The sequence below is a fragment of the Aulonocara sp. 'chitande type north' Nkhata Bay genome, linkage group LG14 (assembly GCF_057382095.1).
Source record: "Aulonocara sp. 'chitande type north' Nkhata Bay isolate Kocher_YH1m ecotype deep benthic linkage group LG14, A_spYH_male_GT1.1, whole genome shotgun sequence".
In the NCBI taxonomy this organism is placed as follows: Eukaryota; Metazoa; Chordata; class Actinopteri; order Cichliformes; family Cichlidae; genus Aulonocara; species Aulonocara sp. 'chitande type north' Nkhata Bay.
The window spans coordinates 9922479-9943756 of record NC_141357.1 but is presented as its reverse complement, the minus strand read 5'-3'; the positions used below and the strand labels follow the sequence as shown (position 1 = coordinate 9943756).

Sequence of the window (21278 nt, the reverse complement as noted above, 5' to 3'; positions counted from 1 at the left end):
GAAGAGATCCCAAATAGAAAAATTACAGCCATTATGGCGGTCGTCCACAGGCACTGTATTAGCTATTTTGGCTGGGTTTTTTTGTTTTTTTGTTTTTGTCTTCGATAAATTACTAAAAACGTGTACTTAAACAACAAAAAAACAAGCAAACCTTTAACTTCCCCCAGAGATGTAGGTGTCTTTATAATGCTGATAAATGGCCCTGACCTTCTGAGGAGGCTTTGATAAGATCTCTTAATGAACACAGAATCATTAAATCAGCGATTAGCTGTACTTCCGTGGTGACTGGCCTGCACTCATACGAAAACATAATCACTGTGTCCCCACCACAAGCGTGCAGTGATACCTGCACAGTGACATAATAATAATTATGCAAAACTAAATGTATGTATGCGAAAGAATAAAAAGATAAATAAGCGGGGTCACTCACACCATTTATAGAAAGATGCATTACCTGAATCCACTCATAGAGCTAATTTAACATAAGGATAATCTAAGTAAAACGAAAGGAAACATTTCAAAGCTCGTTGCAGTTAATTTTATTCTCTGGTCCATAGGCTCTCTCACCAGACTGTAGACAGCACCCCTTCATGGTGGAAAAGAGTTCCTGCATCCAGGCTGGTCCAAAACAGGAAGGTGCCCTGTGGCTCCCAGACCGCAGAGAGAAAGCAGACTTGTTGTTTGGAATTAGATAACTCATTGTAAATAAGTTTCGTCATGTGCATTTCTAAATGATCGTGTGTAATGCATTTCTAAAGGAAAGTTTTGTAATGTGCAGCTGACTTGCATTTTAATGTAGGAAGTGGCGCATGTTAAAGGCGCCAGGGAGTGCTCTGGGTAACAAAAAGAGCACTTGCTGGTTTCTTGAGGAGTGAATTAATGAATATGTGGGTGGTGTGGTGGTGCAGTTGTTAGCACTATCCTGAGTTCACAGCCGCTGACTGGCTGGGGCATTTCTGTGTGCAGTCACAATGCCCAGCTTCCTCCCCTCCTCCCCAAGTGTTGATTTTAAATTGACCGTAGGCGTAAATGAGGTGTGAATGATTGCTTTTTTGTGTCAGCCCTGTGATAGACTGGCGACCTGTCTACCCCACTTCTTCTCCTATCCTCCAGTGCACCAATGACCATGAGTTGTATAAGTGCCTGGGGTACAGTATTTTGTAGTTTTACTTAAACTATAACTAAAAGCTACTTAAGTAGCTTAACAGTGCACAGGCCGCATTTTCAACTATATTTATAGCTGCAAACGTAAATGTCCTAATGTGTAATGATATGTTTCACAATGATCATGTAACATGACGGTATTCTTACTTTTATTAGTACTGTTGTTGTTTTTGGATAATAATATATTATAATTATTCATTTGTTGACGTGTATATCTAGCAGTTCATGGTGAGTCTAATTCCATATGTATTGATTGATCAACAATAATGTAATTTATCAGCAAAATAATGTGTGACTAAAAGTTTTATATGTGCTGGTTCTATTCATCTTCGCCTACACACAACAGTTTTTTTGGTGTGCATTCTGTTATTTAGACAGACTGCTGGCTGCAGAAGACAATGGAAGTCAAGGAAAGGAGTAAAATTTGAATCCAACAGCTTGGTTTGCGTGAGGATCCTATGATCCAACATATGCATACATAGTAACACATTTTTGCCTTGGTATATACATAAAATAGATCCAAGTCCTTGGGACACTAACCACTGAAATACCTTGAAATGTCCTCTTCATCAAGATTAGCTGTAATAAAAACATATTACATGAAAAAATAAGGGAGTGTAGTTCATACCTCGTGATTTAGTATTTTCCTGATGTATTCCAGCTTCTTTCAAATTGACCTGGTTAATACTTTACCAGTTTTGTATTATTATTATTATTATCGTTGTTGTTGTTGTCGTTATGCCTGGTTTCAAAGTCACTATATAGGAAACTCACACATAAGGCCAACCCCACATACAGCAAACATGCAGACCCAGATATTTGACTGCTGAGGGTCCAGGAAGTGTCGTCATTACGTCGTGCGTCGGTTTGTTTACTGTCTAAGCGTGCAGGGAGGGTGGGCGCTAACGGCACAGATTTTCATACTGAATCTCTTCCCCCCGCTGGACCAAAATTTCTTGCACAATGCAGCGGTCCTACGAAACCCGATAGTGACAGCCGTTCGCAGTTTTACAGGAAGGCTTTTGTTTTCGACGACAGAACCGAAGTCCGACATGAAAACATGAAGCTGCCTAACCAGCAGTGCTAATGCTAACACGGCGAGTCAGCGAGCTGTCAGATTTCAGGGTTTCATATAGAAGAATTGAGTGTCGCTGGTTTTGTTGTGTTGAAACTTGGCACTGGGCGCATGACTGACAGCGTCTACTTCGTTACGGATGCCGACAGGACGACGCGCAAGTTTATAGCAAATGTAAACACTTCACTGTGTCACTAGCTTTCATTTAGCACCTGCTGTTATTGTCTGAAGGGGCATAGTTGAGCTAGCCTGCCTGCTGTCCTTGTTATTGTTGCTGAATGGGGTGGAGTTATTTTATAGCGTTGTCTCTCCACCCTAGAGTAACTTAAGATATCGTTTCCCAGTTGTAGGAAGACGGTGTCAGGCAAAATGGTGTTAAGAAGCTCCTGGAAATCACGACATAAAAACAGCTGTGGACCTGCTCCCCGTTGGATCCGACCAGGATTGGCTGCCCTGCTCTGGTTATGTGCGATTCGGTTAGCTTGCGGCATTGAGGTGGGGGAGATCAAAACCATCGTCCAGAAAGATGCGGAGTTTGATGCCAACTATAATGACATGGTTACGAGTGAAAACCAGACCATTTACGCGTTTAATCACACCATCTCTCGGAATAAGGTGAGTTCGCCTCCTCAGACTTGTCGGTTCGTTTTTTCACCACTTAAAGATTATTATCAGTCCTTTCTCCTTTTCCCTCTCTTGACTTTCAGACTGAGGGAGTGCGTGTGTCTGTGGACGTGTTATCCAACAAGTCGGAGAGCCCAATCTTGTTTGTAGTGCGACAGAAGCAAGGCGTCCTGTCTTTTCAAGTCCCCCTCATTCTCAGAGGCCTGTGAGTACCCCCCACCGTTTACATACATAACATATATACATCACACGTATGTGATGTATATATGTTAATGTTTTTTCTTACAAAAATCAAGTAATTTAAAATAAAAACTGATGTGGTCTGTAATTTGGTCCATCCCTTAACTCCTTTAACTTCACGTTTTTGTCTAATTGCATATTAAGCTTCCCTTCTTTGTATGTAACCAGAGATGGCCACTCACTGTTATTTTAAATCCTCTAAGTTAGCGTCAAAGCATTTTAAAAGATCTATGTGTTACAGAGTTGAAATTGAAATTGAAACACCAGTATGCATTATGCTTAGTGAGGTGTGGAGTCAATTGTCTAGTCTACAGTAAAGCCAGCAGTAGTTAAACTTACTGTGCCCATGGCAATTTTTAAGTCCTATTAATTTATGTGCAAGTGACATAGAAGAAAGATGAGATACAAAACAGAATATGTGTGGTATGACATGCCAGCTTTTTTGTGTTTTTCTGGACCCAGCAAATGTTTCCTTTTCTTTTTTCTTAATAATGTCTACATTAGTTACTTCACCTTATCCAAAACCTTCTACCAAATCATCTTAAATCAGTGTTTCTCCCCAGATGAGATAAAATGAGTGTATTTAGCTTGTGGAACCAGGTTTTCATTGGCAAACATTTCCCAGCAGGTTCATGTTGACAGCCCTAGTCCAGTTGAAGCCGTAACCCCAGGAGCTTTCATGATAGATGCAACTAACAATTGTTTTTTTTTCACTTTCCTTTCTTTAAGTACACAGCATGTCTTATCCTCTTTGCAGACATTCAGGGCTTTTGTTATGTCAAGCTCCAAACTGCCAACCATCCATCAGCTATGTGAGCAGACTTGGCAGAGGTTTTCAGAAAATGCCCCTGTTTGGAAAATGAGAGCCCTTAGAGCTCGAATATATTCAGTTACAATTCTTTGTGCCATTTTTACACTGCAGCAGTGATGTGGGGCTGCCAAAGAAAATATCACATTTCAAATTTGGGCTTGCCTAGAGGTGCATTAGTAGGGCTCAGCACATCATTTGGGACTTCTTACATTAGGGCGTGTAGTTAAATATGACATAATTATACAAGATGTTTCCCGGCTTCTCATCGCAGCATTGCTTTTCTTGGGCCTCACTAATGTAGTGACCTATCACAGATATAACCATATTTCAGGATGTCCTGAAAAAAGGTACTTGGGCGTAATTTAAGAACGGTGTCATCTCAGGCTCAAACTGCACTTTCCACATGTAGCATCACAGCTGTGAAGATAATGGTGTGAGGTCAAGCTGTCTCCTCAACTTTGATTATTATAGTGTGAGGTATCTTCCTAAGTTTTTCTGTTTTCAATAGAACAAAGTTAACATAAAGTAGTATTAAAAATAAACAATAACAGCCAGTATATCGACATTCAATAATTTTTTTTTAGTCCCCAAACATCAACATTCACCCTAAAAACCTGTTGTTGTTTTGGTGCTGGTAGCTTTATCAGGTTTGTGAACATAGACTATTGTTTGTGATTACAGATGGATTAAATGTAAGCAAAGGCTAATAAGGATGTCCTCTTCCTAAACGCCACGTAGGCACATTTTATTTGAACATGTGTTCCAAGGTTCTTTTTAAGGAGTGTCGGGCTACTTGGACAGTAAACGAATATAACTACAGGTCACGGGGTTTAGCTGTAAAAGCAGATGTAGTGGAGAAAGGTGACGAGGCAGTTCAGTCTGCAATCAGTAATTCTTTTCAGAAGTGTGACGGTCATTTGACAAGTTTTGTACGGAGGAAACGGCAAAAACCACTGCCTGTAATGTGCTTGGGATTGTCTCCAAGTCAAACGGCTCCTGTAACCTTACTTCATTGTGTGCAACGTGATAAAAGGTTCCTAGTTCTGGAGTTTATTTGCCATTGGCCAACAGTCCATTTGTGATGTGTTCCTCTCTTGCACTGGAAGGTTTTGCAACACCAGAATCACCCCGCTGTCAGTCATTGCTTTGTTGGTCTCATGGTCAGGCCACGTTTTTAGCAGCTCACTAATGAACTTTGGACTCTCACTTCCTCCTTTGTGAACCACCAGTGCAGAGATGGGGAGCTAATGTCATTGTGAGGTTTGCATTCAACCACTTTTAAAGGAAAAATTACGTTTATGTTTCAACTTGTCAGATTGTGTAACTGTCAAACAAAAAAACCCACCTGATTTGCTTCGTTCTTATAATATTAGAGAATATACAAGAAGGAAGGAATGAATGTATGAGAGGTTATGGGAAACTTGATCTTTGTTGTCCCCTCCTTTTTTTTTTTTTTTCCTTTGTTCCTTTTTCATCAGCTATCAGAGGAAGTACCCTTACTACGATGTGGGCAGGACACTGTGCCAACCTCCAACCCGGGCCGCCTCGGAGACCCAGTACTTCTTTGTGGACGTGTCTACCCTGTCCAGTCAGGGTACAAACTACCAGCTCAGAGTGAGCCGTGTTGAAAGTTTCACCCTGCAGTGAGTGTTATCTGTTATGTAATAAATCAAACACAGTACGTGGTACCTGCCTGAATTCCCATCTTATTGCACTGTACATCAGCCTGTGTTATTTGAATGACACGTTTTGTTTAACTTGATTACAGAACAAACAAGAAATTCAGCTTCACTGCATCACCATCCCAACCTCAGGTAAACTGCCTGGTACCATAGCTCTGTGTGACAGTAGGCTCCTTCTTTACATAACTGTGTTGAGTCAAAGAAATGTGCACCACAGATGGGGGAGTTTGTGGGTGGGGGAGGGACTCATGACAAGAAATGTGCAGGAAGCCAGCTGAAAGTATACATGTGAAAGAGGATGTTATGAATGCAGGGAATTTCTGATTTTGTGTAGTTATATTACATTAAAAAAATCTTTTTCTTGAGTAAGCTCTGTTTTCTGCACATCCAATCATTTAAACAAAGTTTTGCTTTCTTTTTGGCCTTTGATGACACTTTCATTGGATCGTGTTAGGTTTTTGTTTTGGATGTGCGGGGTGTGTAGATTTGTGTGGATTGCAGGGCTTTAAACTCAGTTTTACCTCACATCCATGTGTAGTTAATGGACACCTTTTAAGAACATAACCTTCTCATTTCCAGTTTGAGCCACGTAACGTCTTCAGACAGTCAACAACAAAGATGTTCAGATATTATACTATTTAGTCAGGCATAATAATGCAGTCTGACTGGAGTAGTCTATACTGCAGCAAACAGAACAACCTGTTTCACAAGCCTTTATGTGACAGTTACTGGGAGCATGGGTTGTTTATTTAACCCAAATACACACTTATGTTAAAGCTAAATAATGCTTTCATTTTGTATGCGCATGTGTTTCTAAAAAGCAAACTATGTTGCTGAGCATGTAGTTTACCTCTGGCCTACAGCTTAGGCTTCCTGCATGATGGTGGCTGCAAAGAAAGAAAATAACCACTGCAAATAAACCTCACAGTTTCTCTAAAGGTTCCAGACTCTACAGGGAGTGCAGAATTATTAGGCAAATGAGTATTTTGTCCACATCATCCTCTTCATGCATGTTGTCTCACTCCAAGCTGTATAGGCTCGAAAGCCTACTACCAATTAAGCATATTAGGTGATGTGCATCTCTGTAATGAGAAGGGGTGTGGTCTAATGACATCATCACCCTATATCAGGTGTGCATAATTATTAGGCAACGTCCTTTCCTTTGGCAAAATGGGTCAAAAGAAGGACTTGACGGGCTCAGAAAAGTCAAAAATAGTGAGATATCTTGCAGAGGGATGCAGCAGTCTCAAAATTGCAAAGCTTCTGAAGCGTGATCATCGAACAATCAAGCGTTTCATTCAAAATAGTCAACAGGGTCACAAGAAGCGTGTGGAAAAACCAAGGCGCCAAATAACTGCCCATGAACTGAGAAAAGTCAAGTGTGCAGCTGCCAAGATGCCACTTGCCACCAGTTTGGCCATATTTCAGAGCTGCAACATCACTGGAGTGCCCAAAAGCACAAGGTGTGCAATACTCAGACACATGGCCAAGGTAAGAAAGGCTGAAAGACGACCACCACTGAACAAGACACACAAGCTGAAACGTCAAGACTGGGCCAAGAAATATCTCAAGACTGGTTTTTCTAAGGTTTTATGGACTGATGAAATGAGAGTGAGTCTTGATGGGCCAGATGGATGGGCCCGTGGCTGGATTGGTAAAGGGCAGAGAGCTCCAGTCCGACTCAGACGCCAGCAAGGTGGAGGTGGAGTACTGGTTTGGGCTGGTATCATCAAAGATGAGCTTGTGGGGCCTTTTCGGGTTGAGGATGGAGTCAAGCTCAACTCCCAGTCCTACTGCCAGTTTCTGGAAGACACCTTCTTCAAGCAGTGGTACAGGAAGAAGTCTGCATCCTTCAAGAAAAACATGATTTTCATGCAGGACAATGCTCCATCACACGCGTCCAAGTACTCCACAGCGTGGCTGGCAAGAAAGGGTATAAAAGAAGAAAAACTAATGACATGGCCTCCTTGTTCACCTGATCTGAACCCCATTGAGAACCTGTGGTCCATCATCAAATGTGAGATTTACAAGGAGGGAAAACAGTACACCTCTCTGAACAGTGTCTGGGAGGCTGTGGTTGCTGCTGCACGCAATGTTGATGGTGAACAGATCAAAACACTGACAGAATCCATGGATGGCAGGCTTTTGAGTGTCCTTGCAAAGAAAGGTGGCTATATTGGTCGCTGATTTGTTTTTGTTTGGTTTTTGAATGTCAGAAATGTATATTTGTGAATGTGGAGATGTTATATTGGTTTCACTGGTAAAAATAAGTAATTGAAATGGGTATATATTTGTTTTTTGTTAAGTTGCCTAATAATTATGCACAGTAATAGTCACCTGCACACACAGATATCCCCCTAAAATAGCTAAAACTAAAAACAAACTAAAAACTACTTCCAAAAACATTCAGCTTTGATATTAATGAGTTTTTTGGGTTCATTGAGAACATGGTTGGTGTTCAATAATAAAATTATTCCTCAAAAATACAACTTGCCTAATAATTCTGCACTCCCTGTATTAATATTAAAACTTTCCTTTACTGAGATTTAGCTCTGAAAACCAACCAAATAACCAAAAAAATGAACATATTTTGTTGTAGTTGCTTGCCTCTTTGTTTCGCCCTCTTTTCCTTGTCTGTGGCTGTATGGATCTATAATCATCTATACCAGGGGTCTGCAACCCTAGGCACGTGTGCCAACTGGGTTAACTGATGGCACGAACATAGCTGGACTGGCCATCGGGCATACTGGGCATTCGCTTTTTTTTTTCCTCTTTGTAACGGTATAAACAATGAAAGGTGGTGGATTGGCCAGATGCTGGTCGGTGTGTAAAAATAACTCAGTTGTTTGGTGGTGGCTGTGGCAGTGCTTCCTCAGATTCAGTAACATTAGCAAGTGGTGGAGGCCAGCAGGTGGATGAGAGAAAGGGGAGGCAGGAGGAGGAGAGAGCCGAGGTGGCCACTGGTCCGAGCATCAGGTGAACTGAACTTCAGGTAAGAAGTTATGACCTGCAGTCTATCTGGGTCAGATATAAACCAAGTTTAGGTGGAGTTTATTTTCGTTGTGCTGACTTTTTACAGTCAGTTACAATAATTCGTACTGCGTACTAGCTAGCATGACGGAGTTTATATACAGCTGGGTGGGTGCTTTGATGTTACTGATAGTGAACTTTATTTTATTCATAAGGTTAGTTAGTGGAGTTGCCAACCGTCCCGTAAAAAGACGGAATCGTCCCGCATTCAGAGAAATTATTACTCGTTTCGTGTTGAGGTGAAAAGGAACAGTTTGTCCCGGACTTTAGCTAGAATGGAAAAGACACAAAGCTGGAGATATTCTGTGTCTTTGCTGCACAGCTGCCTCTTCTTCTCTCATCCTCTCCCCCTCCCTCTCCTGTTTCTACTTCAATCATGAAACTGATCAATGATCAGCTGATCAGCTTTTCTCTCTTGTTTGTTTATCGCCCACTTTGCGCCAGAAAGAGGAAACCGCCGAATGTTGCGCTAAACAACAGCAGCACGTTTAAGCTTGATCAGCTGTTGTTAGAATTTATTTAATATTAATTTCTAGTATCAGCTGATGTTTGCTGGAGCCACAGCTGTTAAGCTGCTGGTCATGATATCGGTTTGGATGTGTGATGAGAGGGAAACATGAAGACGAAACCAGGAGATGTCCTTACTGAACCATCAGAGCTGAACAGGTGATGGAGAAACAGGTTTACCTTTTAGGTGACATGAATGAGTTGAAGGGAAGTTATGAACTGTTTCTGAGAGACAAATAACACCAGGATCCTTTTTTACGCTGACAGCTGGTAACTGTGCAGGGGCGGATCTAGCAAAGTTTTGCCAGGGGGCCAGGTAGGGCATTAACAGGGAAAGGGGGGCACAAGGAAATACTTTCTTATTCTCATTTAAAATGTGTATCTTTTAATAAATAATTATCTGAAGCTTACAACCAAAGGTTTTTATCTGATGTAAAATGTATAGAAATCATACATATAACATCGAAGCAGCTGGAATCCACAGCTGTGCGTGTTCATGCAGCTTGCATATTCACCTGCTGGACATCACTACCTGACAAGTTTAACTGTCTTCAGAACATTGCAGAGGCCTTATTGACAGTATTTGGCTCTACATATCTGTGTGAACAGATCTTCTCTCACATGAGTGTCCTCAGGCAGCCGTCTGAATGCTTGACACTCGGAGACCTGTGTCTCTGAGTGGGAGACCAGAGATCACATCAACATGTGTGTCTCTGTATTAACAGACATACCATAATGGCTTAGTTTATTTTTCTTACCATTGTTGTGAGGAGACCATAAATAGCATTTGCATTTTCTGTTGTACAGTTCTTGTTATGGATAAAAAGTCTTTTTTTTTTCAAAATAGCTGATAACTATTCGCTGATAGCTCCCAACATCTGCGAACAGATATAATTCTATAAAGTGGTTCTATATATTGTGTAACTGTTAATATAGAGCGTTATTACATTTATTGCTAATGCAATCATATGGCACACTGACCTCTGAGGAAATTTTAAATGGCACTCGTCATCAGAAAGGTTGCCTACACCTGATCTATACAGTCCTATGTAAAAGAATGAAGTAAAACTTGTCATTCAGTAGCTTACAGTTGGCTTTTGGAAGCAATAACTTGAAGTAATTCTTTTCTGTATGACTTTATCAGTATTGTCATGGAGTGAGTTTCTTGCTGATTTATGCAGAGCTCTCTCCAGGTTCCTTCACATTTTCAGTCAGGTTGAGGTCTGGACATTGCAACACCTTGTTTCTTTTCTTTATTTTTTTAGCTGTTTATTCTGTTCTAGATTTGCTGCTATGATTGGGGTTGTTGTCCTATTGCGTGACCCAGTTTGGACCAAGCTTTAGCTCTCACGCTGGTATCCTGACATTTGAATCACGAATACTTTTGTAAACAGAGGGGTTTGTGGTCAACTCAATGACTGCATGGAGCCCAGGTTCTGTGGTTGCAAAACAAACCCAACCCATCACCCCTCCACCACCGTGCTTCGGGGTTGGTCTGAGATGTTTGTTCTGATAAGCTTGGTTAGCGCCAAACGTGTTGCTGTGCGTTATGGATAAGCATCTACACTTTAGTCTCGTCTGTTCAAAGGACATTGTTCCAGTTTGAGTTTTTTCTAATTGTCCTGTTATGAACTTTAACATTTAACTGCGGCTTGTAGCGTCTGAGATGTCGCTGTTGGGTTTTTTGCAGTTTCTTTAAGCTTTGCACGGTCTGACCTTGGGGTGAATTTTCTGGCATTTCCACTCCTGAGAAGATGGTGACATATTGTTAACTTACCTGTGAATGCTCCTGAGCAGCAAATTGCCAAAACTTCTGCTTTTGCAGAGGTGCTCACACTTGCTGATGACCGAGCAATCAAGTGTGTTTGATTATCAGCACCTGGCTCCTCCTTACACTCTTCATTCCCATAGCAGCAGTATGGGTGCACTGAGTTATGCTCAAAACTGCCAATCCTGTGAAAACCTTACTTTTCACACGACTGTATGTTATTTGAAAACGGAGATCAGCTTGTGGCAAATGACTCCATGACTTTCTTTTGACACTTGATGAAGACGTTGTCAGTCTCTGACCTCTTTTAAGACAGTCTGCTTTCTGCATCAGCTTTGCTTCGTTCTCCCAGTCTGTGCTTGTAAGCTATCAGGTCAGCTCATTTGTATGCGTGAGGTGCTCTGCAGTCGAGGGCTACAACTGAACTGGATAAAACCTTTTGAGAACCTGGAGTGGGAGGCTCTCAGTAACATATCACTTTTCAAATTGTGCAAATGGCCCGTGGGGTGACGTATTGGTTTAATGGTTTATTGTGCTGTCAGCAATTAAAACGCCATCCTCAAGTCGATCTTTCTGAAAACTGCCTCGCTGACTGTTGTCCTCTTCTTTCCCTCTCCTTTTCTCTCAGTATTTCAAGTATGTCTTCCAAGACGGGGTGGATACTGTGATCGTCAAGGTCAACTCGGACATGACTTTCCCCTGTTCTGTCATGTCCATCCAGGACATCCAGGTACAGTTATCCAGAGCACACATTCAGCTGTGCTGCAGCAGCCCTCAAGAGGCCCCTCCCTCAGCCTCAGTGGTCAGCGTGCAGTAGCACTCTGAGACCACATGAGGGCATCACAGTGGATACCACAGCTGATTTCTTGCTGTTCAAAAATGTTTTCTTATTTACTTCTGAAACAATCCATCTGAATCTTTCTTTTTTCACATCTAATTCAGTTTTTTTCCTCCCTCTCTCACTGTCTCCATTCAGTGCCCCATTTATGACCTTGACAACAACGTGGCCTTCATTGGGATGTACCAGACTATGACAAAAAAAGGTGCCATCACCGTGCAGGTAGTGTCCCGCAGAAATTCAGAGCTTATTGGAACCGGTTGCGATAAATCCTGGTGTAGATTTGAATGTAGGTGTTTCTGCCTTTATCTAGAGGAAAGATTTCCCCAGCAACAGTTTCTACGTGGTGGTGGTGGTAAAAACTGAGGACGAGGCATGCGGCGGCCCGCTGCGCTTCTACCCTCTGAGACCCGATCAGCTGATTGACGCCGGCAATCGCAGCAAGGCCCTCGATGTGATGGTCTCACCCGCAATCAACTGTAAGTCACATGGCTACATATGTGAAGCGCTGAGGGTTAGCATGTGCTAAAAGAAGCAGAGATTTCTCTGCTTGTGTTGTTTAGATTTGGTTTTTTTGGCAGCAGATACAGAATGTTGTGTCTTACTATGCAAATTAGCTTACAGTTAATATGTCCTCCCATGCAGTGGAGGCGTACGTGATGGGAATGCTGTTCTGTTTGGGGATCTTCTTCTCATTCTACCTCCTGACCTTGCTCTGTGTCTGTCTAGAGCGTGCACGGTAAGGTTTTGAAATTGCCTCTGCAGCAAAGTCATCATTTGCTTTGTTTATCTGCTACTTGTACAAAAGAGTTTCCAGTTGCGGCGGTCGTGTTGGAATGTTCTTCACTTAGAAAAGCCATCTCTGCATCTTTGTCTTCCACTATTGCATGAAGCTTGATTATGTTATACTCAAAACCCAGAAAAAGTAAAGCATATGCATATATAAATAAACTGATTTGACACCTGTAGGAAATATCAGGCCTGCATCTTTTTTTCTGTTTTTATTGTGTCCCCCTTTTTTTCTGGCTTGTTTTCGGAGTAGAAGGAAGTACGTGCTTTAGGGTGTGCCCTTCCAAACGGACCTCAAAACTCAACAGCATATGCAGGAGCTTTTTAAAAAGCTGCAGGTGGGCAGAAGGAATAGCTGATTAATTGAAAAGAGCTGAACAGTAAACGTCAGAAATGGCTTAACCGTTAGCTGTCATGTATTTATTTTTTTTGGCTGTTGAATTTCACTGAAGTGAAAGCAGAGCAGGGAATCAGGAATTATGTTGTACACATCTGCAAAACCCTGTGAGGAAGATGCAACTTTTAACCAAAGTCTTCACCCGAAACACAGAATAGAAAAGCCAGGGTGGCAACAAAACAACAGTCTTTGCAAGTCTGCACCGCAACAAAAAGACGCAGGCAGATGGCAACTTGTAGCTGCCTGAAAATGACAGAAAGTTTTGCACTTTGGTTGGAAAAACAACAACTATTTTCCAACCTCCTGTACATCAATTAGTCCCTCTCCAGCCCACGTTTCAACCCACGAGGTCGGACGTCATATTGTCAGAGTAGATCTGCACTGCAGGAATGACACTGCACTGAATACAAATTGTGTTCATTTGCATTTTTCCCCCTCTCTATTTCTGCAGACTGAACAAGAGGAGAAATGTGTTTCTGAATCCTGCCGACATGTCACCTGCTGAGACAGGTAACCCAGCAACTAGCTCTGATGGACCGGCCCATTAGGAGCAGTGTGCACTGACCACAAACCAGCAAGCTTGTTCTGTTCTGTTAATTAAATACCAGAGTAAATGTGATCCTAAACTGGACTGATCATGCAGTCCCACAGCTGTTTGCCACTCTTTTATCTCAGAGCTGAATGTTTAAGCGTGTACTGAACGTGTATCTTTCTCTCCCCCCTGCCATTCAGCCTCTCTGCTCGGGAAGAACAGCGACGGTATACAGACACAGTTACTCCCCTTGTGCACTCGCTGCCCTCTCTCAGTCTGTGTTGCTTGTCTGCAGATGCTCTGCATGCAGTAGCTTCCATACTTTACCCTACAAAGAAGAGAAAGAGACGTTTTCGGCTGCAGAGCTTCATGGACATAAACGTGGCTCTGTTCTGAGGCTTTTCTGGCTTTACAGAGATACAGATATGCACTCACATGGGTCTTTGTTAGCTTCTTTTGCCTGTGTTTGTAACAGTGTTATCCTTTTGTAGTCCTCACAGCTTTATGGCTTTGAGCTAAAGAAACACGTGAGCATATTTTCAGCAGCACTCCCATTAAAAGCATGAAGGCGCTAAGATGAATGCAAGCGCTGCTGATGTGCTTTTTTTTGGCTGCTGGCTGCCTCCCAGTGTGTATCTGTATCTATCCACTGCAGTAGTTGCTGCCACTGTTTGATTTTAAACCACTAGTTTTGAAATAATCCTCTTCACTGCATCTCATTTCTCAGCTTTCACACTTTTGGAGATTAATAACTTTTTTTGCCCCCAGCCAGAAAAGAATTTAAGGAATTGCATTTTTTCACTGGATTCCTTCACGTGTTTACGTCCGCCTCACCTCCCTGTTTTCCTGACTAACACAGTGATCATTGTGCAGTGTTAGGATACTAACTAAACGTTGATCGTAGTGCCGCTTGTTTGTGCATGTGAGCATTTGGGAGCGTGTATCCTTTCTTGGATTTTTGAAAGTTTGTGTCTTTACAGGAAAAACTCCAGCCTCACCAAATGAATATGGCTCATTTGGTGAGTATTTAAAAAAACAAACATTTAGTCTTTGTGATGTCATTGTTTGATTGCCAATGAACGAAGAGTCATCTCCTCCTCAGCCGACAACGGCAGCACAATGAGTTCAGAGGCCATTACCGACAGCGCCACTTCAACTGACAACAACTATGGATACATGGGTATGAGCAAACAGAGACTCACACGTCCTTTTTTCCCTCTTTCTTGTTTTTTTGGCCCACTCTGCAGAGCGGCTTGAACATGGATTCTTAGCAGCTCCACACCCTCACTGGTTTTCTGTGTGTCTTTGTTCATTAGGACAGGAGCCTTTCAAACGTCGACCAATCCTCAATCACCTTCACTACATAGCCATCCGCATCGGTGACACGCTACCATATAACTAGCCGAATCAGCACCCCAAACCAATCAGCCACCATGTCAATCAAATATCAGTGGAGTTAAGAGGCCGGGAAAGTGGCCACTTCTCTCCACTGATGGCACTCAAATGAACAGCGACGGTGATCTCATCAGCGCAAAGATCATCTGACCAAAAAAAAAATCATTCTGGTCATCTATTTAATCATTTTGAAAATTGAAGATCATTTTTGAAAGGTGCGATGTGTTGGATCACCTTTTTGCATCAGCCTGCAACTCCCTTAAATCCAGTCGTCGGTCTGCCTGCTCACGTTGTGCCTCCTCTAGACAGAATGACTCTCTTTTGCTCTTCCCTCCTCCAATCAGAGCGATCGCTGGAAAGTGTCGCACGGAGCAGGCAGGAGTCTTTGAGCTCCATTGAGGAGGATGACTATGACACACTGGATGACATACACTCCGACAAGAACATTGTTCGCACAAAGGTACGTGAAAATCATTTTTCCTGCCTCAGAATGGCACAGATGTGGCTTTCTGCACATCTGGCTTATTTAGAATGAAAAGATCTGTGAATGTGCAAAGTAGTCCTCACCTCTAGTACCTCAGGGTACTAGAACAAAAACATCCATCTGATCTGTTTGGTCACTAACAGATTGCTGGATTCATCTGTGGAGATGGTGAGCCAAACTGGAAACTGGAGGCATAACTTTTTTTTTCTTTGATAACAAACATTCTCATTTCCATTTGTGTCAAGTATTTGCCAAGTTTCGCTACATCTCTGAGAGTTTAAACCCCAGCCGGGTCTTTAAAACTCAAGCAGCATCCTAAAAACTTGGTTTTGTTCATCTGGATCATCTGGCGTTTTCAGAGGGAGAAATGTATTGTCACTCATCCAGGTGACTTCTTCGGTTTCCCCAACCTTATAAACAGTACCTATGCACAATGACTGAAACCAGCCCCACTGAATGAACAATGTGCTGTGAGGTCAGTTTCTTGATCATTAATATGCAATTTGTCATTCACAAATCAACAGCCACTGATCAATGGTTTATGATCAGTGGCTGTTGATCAGTTGCCATGAGTACCATTCACAGAGAGTTGGGGAATGGCTGCAATCGCAGCATTGTAAGATGGTGAAAGATGCACCCTTAGGCCCCCTCCTCGATTCAGAGATGGTCTTTCCTTTTTCACGTAAATGGCCTCTTTGACTCCGCGCTCAAAACCAGCCTTCCTCCCTGTCCAAGATGTGTCCTCATCATTGAAAGAGTGTCCACTGGCCTGTAGGTGTGAATAGACTGCAGAGTCCAGGAGGTAGCTCTCCTGTGTTGTGCCATCTGCTTCGCCAGAGGTTGTTTTATGCTCCAGTGGATGATGAGAGTCAAACCTTGAATACTGACATTTGATTTTCACCCAGATGTCACCCACGTACTTGAACCAGTGACTTGGTACTGAACCATCCTGTAATCTCTTACAAACGACCTTCACTGCTTCAGTAAAGACAGATGTAACATCGTACAAGACCTTTGTTTCATCTGCCTCCATAATGCCATCTCTCACCTTCTCAACAAAATCCAAGCTGTTCTGGATGTGGTGTTCAGCGGGTTGAGGGTCGAAGCCAGAAACTTTGAGATGTTATAGGTGACCAAGTTGATCATACAGACAATTGGTCTTAGAGCTACCTCCTGTTTATGTCTCTTCAGTAAACCATACAGACTTGGTGTAGCTTCTCCTGGGTATAGCCTGTGGTATGAAGTCCGGTCAGTAGCATTGTCTTGTTCTTTTTTTAATTTTTATTATTATTATCTCTTTTATTGGGACAGCTGTTGAACATAACAGTAGTTTGCCTTTTTACATTTTCTTTGCTGTCACATTTTAACTTATAATTTAAAAATAAAGAAGACAGGAAAAGAAAAGAAGAAAAAAAAACAACAACCCCCCCCCCCCCCCCCCCAAAAAAAAACCCCAAAACAACAACAAACAAACAAACAAAAAAAACTAGGGTTAGGAGGCAGCAGGGCAGGTAGGTTTACGTAGAACTCAGGGTTGTAACATCATACACAAAATCACACCTCATATGCTTAACATAGTCTGTCCATTTAGACCATATTCCGTAGAAGGTATCCCTCTGAAGTTTAAGAGAAAATGACACTTAGCATTGTCTTGTTCTAACTGCTTCAGACAATCTATCACATCTTCCTGTAACCACTTCCTGGGTCTCGTTTCAGGGGCTCATAAGTATTTTTCTCACTGACCAATGACAAAATTTTCTCATGGTCTTTCTGGTTTAGCAAAACCATCAAGCAGCATTCCCTTCCATAAAAGCCAGCTCTGAGCTCACACACACGCGCACACACAGTGTAAAACGAAGAGCAGGGCAGCAGATATTCTCATACTGAGCTCAAATGAAACAAGTGCACAGAGACAATTTAATAATGTGTTCCTTCGTTATATTAAACCTCTAAACCAGAGTCACAAATTTAAAAAACTTGTCAGCAGTAAAGAGTTTGAACATTAATTAGGCGAGGTTAATGCTTTCTTCATCCAGACTTTAATAAAGTAATCAAAGTAATAAAGTCCTCTTCTTCCTCTTACAGAAATTTCTGTACGTGGCGGACTTGGCCCGCAAAGACAAGAGGATCCTCAGCAAGAAGTACCAAATCTACTTCTGGTGAGTTCTCTTGTTGCACCCATGATAAGAAACATGATATTCTTTTATATCTAAGCCAAATCAATTCACAGTGAATTAACCAAGCCATAGTTTGACATTATATGAAACATTAAAAAAATTACTGATTATTAATGAAGTGCTGCAGATCTGATGGTTGTGAGTGGCTGAAAGTAATAATTGTACCCTCTTCAGGAACATTGCTACGATTGCTGTGTTTTACGCCCTGCCAGTCGTCCAGCTGGTCATCACCTATCAAACGGTAACAATGATTTTATAAAGCATGGCGACACTTTTTTTAAAAAAAAGATTCCGATAAGCCGTCAGCTCGCTAATACGACGTGTGCATCTCTGTTCTCCACAGGTTGTCAATGTTACAGGAAACCAGGACATCTGCTACTACAACTTCCTGTGCGCCCACCCGCTCGGAGCTCTAAGGTTTGCAGTCGAGCACAGTGTGTTAACATGTCCAACGTCATCAGCTAACCCGCGTAAAGTAACGATTAACTAATTCCACACAGCGCTTTCAACAACATCCTCAGTAACCTTGGTTACGTGATGCTGGGGCTCCTCTTTCTCCTCATCGTCCTCAAGAGAGACCTCGCCCAAAATCGTGCTCTGGAGCGGCATGACGTCAACGCGCTGGTGAGGCACACGCACACTGACAAACGTGTAGTCATTTGTCATGAAGATGTGTTTTTAAAGATTTAGATGATGATGATGATGATTGACAGCGGTAGTTTAGTTATCAGGTTGTCTCTTCCTCCTTCAGGAGTGCGGTATCCCAAAGCACTTTGGCCTCTTCTATGCCATGGGAACTGCTCTGATGATGGAGGGTTTGCTCAGTGCCTGCTACCACGTCTGTCCCAACTACACCAACTTCCAGTTTGGTAAGAACGATTGTGTCCTTACTCAGACTCGACATGGTTACAGTTGTTTTTACCTTTGTCAGGATCAGTAGTCTGAAGAGAGTTTTGGCTTTAAGCAGCTGTCACTCCAAAGGAAGATGAGGTTTCCTGGCTTTAGTCTGCATCAGTTCTTTGTGCGGTTACATTTTTACTGCTTCAGCCAGTTTCTTGAGTTTCTGCTGGCTGTAAATCTTGTGAATGCATTATTTTTTTTGTCTCTCTGTCTGTTTACTTTGAGTCCTGGGCTGAAAAAAGTTCAAGTTGCATGCGGTACATTTGAGTTGTTCTCCTCCCTGCAGACACCTCCTTCATGTACATGATTGCTGGACTGTGTATGCTGAAGCTCTATCAGAAGAGACACCCGGACATCAACGCGAGCGCTTACACCGCTTACGCCTGCCTCGCCGCTGTCATCTTCTTTTCTGTGCTGGGAGTGGTAAGTGCACACACACAATACAAAACCTGAGTTATGCTTTATGGTCTAAAAACACGGATTTCTTAATAATCATTGTGCTGTGTTTTTTTTCCTCTCAGGTATTTGGGAGAGACAACACAGCCTTCTGGATTGTTTTCTCTGTGATCCACATTCTGGCCACGCTGCTGCTCAGCACACAGCTCTACTATATGGGTCGATGGAGGCTCAGTAAGATCACAGAAAGAAAGCAAACTCAGTCCAGTGGGCTTTACTGGCTTAAAATGAGTCACGTTAGACTAATAACTGACTGCAACTAAAGTAGTCCAGGATTATATTAAGGCTGTCGTGTGAGCGTGTGTCTCACATAAGCTAGCAAATCAGAGTAACTAACATTTAAATCCACTTATCGGGATATTCTAATAAAATAAAGCAGCTTATAATCCTTGTTGTTCTCTCTCCTTCCTCTCTGTGTGTTCACGTATCAGACGCTGGGATCATGCGTAGGATAGTTTACGTCATCTACACAGACTGCATCAGGCAGTGCAGCGGGCCGATGTACATTGTGAGTAACGGCCAGAAAATCCAGTATCAGTGTATTGCATAAGGTAGCAGATCCTTCTGCCTTTACCTGGTAACTCAATTATTATCTTATCTTAACGACCGGTAGTTGCAGAGAGCAATAAAAGGCATCGGTGAGTCCTGATGACCTGCTTTTTAATCATTTTTCCGCCGGTGTATGTCTTTCAGGACCGCATGGTTCTGCTTGTGATGGGGAACATAGTCAACTGGTCTCTGTGAGTAAAACAAACTATGTTTTCAGCTCATTTAAATCAGCAGAGTGCGGAGGAGGCAGGTGATGTGTATCTCGCTATCTCTCTGCAGGGCTGCCTACGGCCTCATACAGAGACCCAACGACTTTGCCTCGTACCTGTTGGCCATCGCCATCTGTAACCTGTTGCTCTACTTTGCCTTTTATATCATCATGAAGGTTTGTGTGTTTAGTAACTCTGCGCATGTGAGAAGCACCAGGAGAAAGTAGCAGACATGTTTGGGACCTTTGGAGCTCACAGTTTTCTGTTTGTGCCCAGCTGCGGAGCGGTGAGAGAATCAAGTGTCTGGCGCTGGTGTGTATTCTCTTCACGGCGGTTGTGTGGGGCTTTGCGCTGTATTTCTTCTTCCAGGGTCTCAGCACCTGGCAGGTTAGCCACACACACACACAAACCTATGAGATTTGGGCTCATGTGAAAAGACACTTGGATTACTTGTTTCTCTCCTCTGGCACAGAAAACTCCAGCTGAGTCTCGTGAGCACAACAGGGACTGCATCCTGCTATCATTCTTTGACGACCACGACATTTGGCATTTCCTGTCCTCCATCGCTATGTTTGGATCCTTCTTGGTATTATGAGTCATGTTTAAGTTTGTTTAAACATGCAGGATATGCAGTTGGTCTAGAATGAGGCGTTAAAACCTTAATATCCAATATTACCTCTGCTCCCCCTCAGGTCCTCCTGACCATGGACGACGACCTCGACACCGTCCAGAGAGACAAAATCTACGTCTTCTAGATTTGCCAGATCTGCGAAGAGCTCTGCTCTTTCTCTCTGCCTTATCACCCTGTCTGTTTGCATCCCCTCCATCTTTTTCAAAAAGCACAGCCAGTAGCCTGTTTCTGGGCTGTCGATGAGCACCTCTCTGCCTCGTGGAGAGTCGGGGAGGAGCAACAGGCCCCTCCCTCTACCTGCGTGGACACTAATGTGCCAATAGAAGCCGGAACGTCGTCGAGCGATGCTGAAGTGTTTCGTCCTCTCGCTGCCATCATCGATGTAACTGTTGTGAGCACCGTTTACTGCTGACGATTAACGGTGTGCATTCTCGCTTGACACAAAACTCGTCCACTTTAACTTATTTTATATTGTCTGCATTACATTTGGCCTGGAAGTCAGCAATGTATTTTAATTACTGTTTATATGCTGTGTGTGTTTGTACAGGTGTGTGCGTGCGTGCGTGTTTTCAAAAATAATTGTGGGAAGATGAATCCTGTCCAGTCTGTGGCCTTCAATGTTCTAATCATAGTAGTCACAATACTGTGTTCTGATTGGTCAGATCTGCAAGCTAGCCGTCCTCCTCCTTGAGGGAATATCCATGAAGACATGATTGTATTTACTTGTAACTGCCCTTAAGTGTGACTCTTAAAGGTATTTTTGCACTCTACAAAAAATGAATTTTATTGTCAGGCATTGCAGTGAAAGGATACTCAATAATAAAGGTCTTTTCTGAAGTGTGGTCTATTTTTCCAATACCTGGCTTTGATAAGATCATCTCGGGCACAACAGCTCCACCCACCTGCTGTTTGGATCTTCTGTTTGAGAGGGGCAGCCATTCAGAAGTAACCTGGCTTAATTACTGAGGCCAATTTAGAGCATTGGAAAAAGAGCAGCTCACAATTTAACCACAAGTTTTT

At 42.6% G+C, this 21278-nt stretch overlaps 1 protein-coding gene across 3 annotated transcripts; it reads left to right on the top strand.

Annotated features, from left to right (window-relative positions):
- Positions 1-2027: 2027 nt before the first annotated feature.
- sidt2 (SID1 transmembrane family, member 2) lies at positions 2028-21095 on the top strand. 3 transcript variants are annotated; one of them, XM_086260894.1, is made up of 27 exons: positions 2028-2413; positions 2584-2854; positions 2947-3068; positions 5393-5557; positions 5683-5728; positions 11530-11631; positions 11878-11961; positions 12053-12218; positions 12385-12478; positions 13377-13435; positions 13658-13684; positions 14438-14476; positions 14560-14637; positions 15197-15312; positions 17422-17495; positions 17688-17754; positions 17857-17930; positions 18014-18137; positions 18265-18382; positions 18700-18836; positions 18935-19043; positions 19301-19377; positions 19563-19609; positions 19698-19803; positions 19904-20014; positions 20100-20213; positions 20320-21095. In XM_086260894.1, exons 2-27 carry the CDS (start codon positions 2609-2611, stop codon positions 20380-20382), a joined length of 2565 nt encoding a protein of 854 aa, XP_086117020.1. In that variant the 5' UTR covers positions 2028-2413; positions 2584-2608; the 3' UTR covers positions 20383-21095. The 3 variants fall into 3 exon arrangements, with proteins under 3 accessions (XP_086117020.1, XP_086117021.1, XP_086117022.1); XM_086260896.1 differs by lacking the exon at positions 2028-2413 and adding an exon at positions 14774-14836 and having other exon boundaries at positions 2585-2854; XM_086260895.1 differs by lacking the exon at positions 13658-13684.
- The last annotated feature ends 183 nt before the right edge of the window (positions 21096-21278 follow it).

What these genes read in the sequence shown, in the direction of transcription:
- sidt2 (XM_086260896.1), top strand. Translation starts at nt 2,609, where the DNA reads ATGGTGTTAAGAAGCTCCTGGAAATCACGACATAAAAACAGCTGTGGA. An exon ending in CAACAACTATGGATACATGG is followed by an intron (nt 14,638 to 14,773) that starts GTATGAGCAAAC and finishes TTTGTTCATTAG; the next exon opens with GACAGGAGCCTTTCAAACGT. An exon ending in GCAGCGGGCCGATGTACATT is followed by an intron (nt 19,378 to 19,562) that starts GTGAGTAACGGC and finishes TATGTCTTTCAG; the next exon opens with GACCGCATGGTTCTGCTTGT.